Source organism: Nesoenas mayeri (assembly GCF_963082525.1).
Source record: "Nesoenas mayeri genome assembly, chromosome: 17".
NCBI classification, from domain to species: Eukaryota; Metazoa; Chordata; class Aves; order Columbiformes; family Columbidae; genus Nesoenas; species Nesoenas mayeri.
The window spans coordinates 14,144,519-14,149,796 of record NC_137565.1 but is presented as its reverse complement, the minus strand read 5'-3'; the positions used below and the strand labels follow the sequence as shown (position 1 = coordinate 14,149,796).

Below are 5,278 nucleotides of genomic sequence, written 5' to 3'. Positions count from 1 at the left end.
CCCCGGCGCGGCTCAGCTCGGCGCGGCTCAGCTCGGCCCGGCTCAGCTCGGCCCGGCTCAGCACGTCCCGCCGCCGCGGAAGAAATATCCCGCGCTGCACCCGGTTCCCGCGAGAGGGAACCCCGCCCCGCCCCACGATGAGAGAGCCAATCAGAGAGCAATCCAGCGAACTCCGCGGCACCTCCAGCCAATGGTGGAGAGAAGCGCCCTGGCGCGCCCCGCCCTGCCGGTTGCGGAGCCACCCGGGCCGAGCGGGAGGCGCGTCCCCGCTGCCCCAGGTCTGCGGTGGCGGCAGCTGCTGCCACTGGGCTGCAAACCTGACAGCCCCTCGGTGGAAGAGCGGTACAGCGCGCTGTGCGTGTGTGCAGAGCCGTAACGGCATGGCCGCTTCCCGCCCCCCCACCCCGGGATCCCACTGCCCGGGTGCTTGGACACCAGGAACCCGGGGTCCCTGTCCAGGGTGGGGATGTGGCTGCCCCATTCCCCTTTGTGGATTCAGCCAGCAGCGAAGACGAGCACATATCCCAGACACACACCTGTGCACACTCAGACACAGGACACACAGACAGCCACGGGCAGGCGCTGCCATCATCAGCACCCACACGCGGGACCCACACCACACACCAGCCCCGTCCCCTCCTCTCGTGGTGGCAGCGGTGGGAGGTCACTACTGCGGCACACACGCACTCGGGGTTGTATTGCCAGCTCAGGAGCAGAGGAATGTGCCAGGCAGGCGGGAGGGGGAAGAGATCCCTGTCTGCAAGGGGAGAGCAGAGACGTGAATCCAGCACGAAAATGTGTAAGTGACCTGGGAAAGGTTGGGACGGGTCATTTCCAGGAGGGCAGAAGTAACCCCGGTTGCAGGCGGTGGTGCCCAGCCCTGCTGGATGGAGCGGGAGCAAAAATGCCTCTTTGCGTGCCCGGGCCAGCGTGGCCACCCGCGGGAATAGCCGGGGGGGGGGGGGGGGTCGTTGGGGCTGCTGGGCAGTGGGATTGGGCCAGGGGAGCCTGCTGCTGGCTCCGGGCTGCAAACCTGACTGCCTCTTGGTGGGCTGAGGCAGGATCCAGGACTTCTCCCCCATCCCAAGAGATGGAAGAGCACCAAGTGTGTGTGCAGAGCTGTAAGGGCATGGCCACCTCTGGCCCCCCTCACCAGGATCCCCCTGCCCGGGTGCTTGGACACAGGGAGCCAGAGACCCTACCCAGGGTGGGGATATGGCTGCTGCTTTCTCCTTGTGGATTCAACCAGCAGCGAAGCCGAGCACATATCCCAGACACAGATGTGCACACACAGACACAGGACACACCGGCACAGAACACACAGACAGCCGCGGGCAGGCGCTGCCATCATCAGCACCCACACGAGGGACCCACATCACACACCAGCCCCGTCCCCTCCTCTCGTGGTGGCAGAGGTGGGAGGTCACTACTGCGGCACACACGCACTTGAGGGTTCCCCAAGCACCAATGTGGCCCCTCTGTCCCGCCAGCTCCCCGACCTGGACCCAAGCCCTCAGACACACCCCACTGGCCCTTGAGTCACCAGCTGGTCTGGCTTGAATTTTTCTGGTGAACGCACAGGCGCAGCTCCTGCACACCTGGTTTTGGGGGATATTCTCGCTCCCACCAGACACACAGGCAGTGCCACACAGTCCAGCCCCAGCTGCATGGAGCCCTAATTCGCCTCACTCCAGTGCCCCCAGTACCTAGTTTTTGGGACACCATTCCCCAAAGACCCCCGCTCCCTCTCGTAGGTCACACCTGAGCCCCTGACGCACACGTGGGTCTCACCAGTTACTGGCACGTGGTCCTTGAAGCACAAGGGGTAGAGAGGATGATGATGCAGAGAAATAGTTAAGAAAACATTTAATGAGAAATATAAATATAGGACAGACTGTAGTGACCAGGCACAGGGCTCAGCCAGACCAGACCCGGTTTCTACCTGAGTGGCCCCTGTTCTTCACCTTCCTGCCCTCCCCTACTTTGTTCTCCTGGTTCCCTGGCAGATGTGCTCCCACCCCACTCAAGAGCAACAGAAACCTCCAGGCTCATGGACCCTTATGGTCATGCACACACCCCTTGGTCGACAGACAAGGCCTTTGACCAATGAGGCACCTTGGTTGAGAGAAGCTTCTGGACAACTCCCATAAGTGGCCACAGCTCAGATTCCACTAGGATGTAAATGGAGCTACTGGACCCCCGTTGAGTTGCTATGCTGGGAGCAGTGGGTACGCAGTTCAAGACTCTCCTCCTTGGACTGGCCGTCTAAGGAATGTTCCCTGGGGACTGATACACCTCAGCCACCTGGTAAACAATCATCTGGGTGCCCCTGAGAGTCCTCACTGTGACACAGAATGGGAAGATGTGCAATTTGAATTATTACTCTAGAGTTTTGGGATCTGATCCCCTTGAGTTTGGGTTGGTTGTGTAGTAATTGAACTCATCCCTGACCCTTAACAGGGAAGAGACGCACTCTTATGTCATGTTTCTGCAGCGATGTGCTCTCCAGGTGTGCAAAAGAAAGAACAAATATAGACAAATATATATATATATTTATAAAACAAATATATAGTTTATTGTCCCTTCCACCCCACAAAGTCACAGAGCATGTTGTGGGGGCCATTTCACTCAAGACTCCCTGCAAGTTACTTTGAGCATCCAGAAGTTGTTGTCTCTGCTTCGGCAACTGAATTTCACCTGAGTTTGACCCAAAAAATCTCTGCTGAGATCCTGGACACCAGAGCAGACTGCTCCTGCCCTGGCTGGCCCATTCAGCAGCAGTAGGATGTGATCCGTGAAGGCATCCACGTGATCCTGAAAGGAACTGACCTTATAGATGAGAAGAAAGTGATTTAAAATTAACCGGTTGGCTTGCTTTGAATGTAGAGCGGCTGCTGTTGAGTCAGACTTTCTCTGAAGAGCCACAGACTTTTGTTCTCTTCGCTATTTTTGGGGGTTTCTTTGGGAGGTGCTCCTTCTCCTGGCTGCTGCAGTGGTCAGGCTGCTTGTTTGGCCCTTCAGTGAATTTGGGTCATTTGGGTAAAGTAGGCTGAAGGGAAATGAGTGCAAGGTTTGATGTTGATAGGGGTTCACATCAACACCCGTGGCTTGCCGTGTCTTGCGCATGAGAGCAAGGCAGTGCAGACAGCTGTGCGTGGAAATGCAGCTCCCCTCTTCCAGCTGCCGGAGGTGTCCCTGGACGCTGAGGATGGGGAGGCTGAGCTGGAGGTCTCCGTTGTGATGGAAGCTCCTTTGCTGGCAGCTGCCTGCAGCTTCTGGAGAGGCCGAGCCCTGTCTCAGGGGGCACACAGGTCTGAGGTATTGGCACTGGCTTAGGAACCAAGGTCTCTTGTTCTAGCAGGTTCTCACCAGTGGTTGGCGTGACACTAGTTGTCCACAGCTGGCAAACGGGTGGTTCAGAAGGCTTCTTGTTGCTTTGCACCATGGATTTTCCCTTGAAAGTTCAGGATTCAGGTGCTGGTAAACCTGACTGTCCTTCCGTTGCTCCTCTAAGCTGAAGAATGGCAGCAAAAGCAGTCTGCTGTCCTTGGCCTAGGTGGACTTCTCCAGGTCTGCGATGAGGTAGGGGTCTTTTATCTGGAGGATCTGGTAGAGCTGCTCCTGGGCCTTCAGCCCTTTCTTCTTAACTAGGTCCAGCAAAACTCGGTTCTTCCTCTTACTTGTATCTTGACCTTGCAACTCCTCTTCTTCATCGCTGTTGATGACATTTGCATCCCGTAAGTGTTGCAGAATGGTGGGGAGCTGCCTCATCCTGGAGCAGAGCTCAGTGTGGTGCTTCTTCACAAAGGCTGCACCTAGCAGACACCAAGCCCAAGTTACTGTGCTGCATGCAGCCAGGCAGCCGCAGGTCAGTGCCACACTGCGCTACGTGGAACCCTGAGCCAGCAGACACCATGGCTGTGCACCCTGTCCCACAGCCACGTCTGCATCCCTCCACCAGAATGGATGGGCACTGGCTGCAGCAGCAGTGGGAACGCTGGAGGGAAAGCAAGGAAGGGGGCAGGAGCGTGAAGTCAGAGCCAGGGGAGGTGAGGTGGGTGGCAGCCCCATTCAGCTGCCAGAAACTGTCCCCTCTGAGATTCCTACAGTGTCTGGGTGTGAGTTGCTGTCCTGCCACCGCCCTGCAAAGTGTGGAGCTCCTAACTCAGAGCACAGGTCACTCAAAGCTCTGAAATCTCACAGGACTGCAACCGGCTTGTAAAGAAACAGAGCCTGGAAAGGCAGGCGATGGCAGCGGGTGCTGAGCAAGCCGTGGGTTGGCGCAGGGCAGCTCTGCCCGTCCTCTCCTCCCAAGCCCCCACCCAGTCCTCCTACGTGAGGCTGGAGTGGGCACCCAGAGGGCAACTCCCTGTAGAATCACAGGATGGTTTGGGTTGAAAGGACCTTCAAAGATCAGCCAGTCCAATGCACCACCATGGACAGCGTCATCTTTCATCAGATGAGGTAGCTCAGAGCTCCATCCAGCCTGACCTGGAACACTTCCCATGATGAGGCCTCTACAGTTTCTCTGGGGAGCCTGTTCCAGTGTCTCAGCACCCTCAGCATAACAAATTTCTTCCTTTGTCCAATCCAAACTTGCCCTCTTTCAATTTATAGGCATTGCCCCTTGTCCTGTCCTTGCCCTTGTCTGCCACCCAACTCTCCTGATGGTCTTGAGCAGGTTGTAGGCCAGTGTGCTGACTCCACATGCATGGCAAGGAAGAAGACTAAGGCTAAGATGTCCAAGTTTGCATGGATCTGAGCCAGGCCTATCTGCCTCGACCTGCATCTTGGGTGCCTGGCTGGCATCTTGGATCGGACCTTTCATTAGTAAGATGAGATGCAAGAGGTAATGATGAAGTGCTGTGGCCCTGGAGAAATTAGGCTGGGATAACAGCTGCAGAACTGCTGAGCAGCATGTTGTTGAAGCAAGTGGAAAGCAAAGCCCCTTTGTCAGAAACTCCTGGAGCTGCTGTCCCCTCTGCCAAGGCCTGGCTGCAGGCTTCTGCGCTGGGGCGTCTCTCCTGTGGAGAACCCTCCCGCTTGGCTGAAAGGCCCCGAGCTGGCTGTACGGGATGCAGCAGCTCTACCATGTAGCAGAAATACAAAAAACTATTGTTTATGGACTGTGGACTGTAGCAGCTGCAGCTCATTCTCATGCCTGTCGCCGAAGCTGGCAAACCAGTTTCAAGGGTCACCTGCACTATGCTACTTCACCCACCACATGGCACAGAGCATGCAGCCAGCAATGTGGGGATAAAAGACTGAGGTTGCAGCT

The 5,278-nt window shown here is 56.8% G+C and overlaps 1 protein-coding gene across 1 annotated transcript in view; it reads right to left on the bottom strand.

Annotated features, from left to right (window-relative positions):
- Nucleotides 1-3,552: 3,552 nt before the first annotated feature.
- CARD8 (caspase recruitment domain family member 8) overlaps nucleotides 3,553-5,278 on the bottom strand; it is a gene marked incomplete at both ends in the record, with an annotated part of 8,454 nt that continues 6,728 nt past the window's right edge. Inside the window, one exon of the mRNA XM_080355016.1 lies at nucleotides 3,553-3,815. Within this exon, the coding sequence (XP_080211142.1) occupies nucleotides 3,553-3,815 (263 nt within the window). The remainder of the gene's footprint in view (nucleotides 3,816-5,278) is intronic.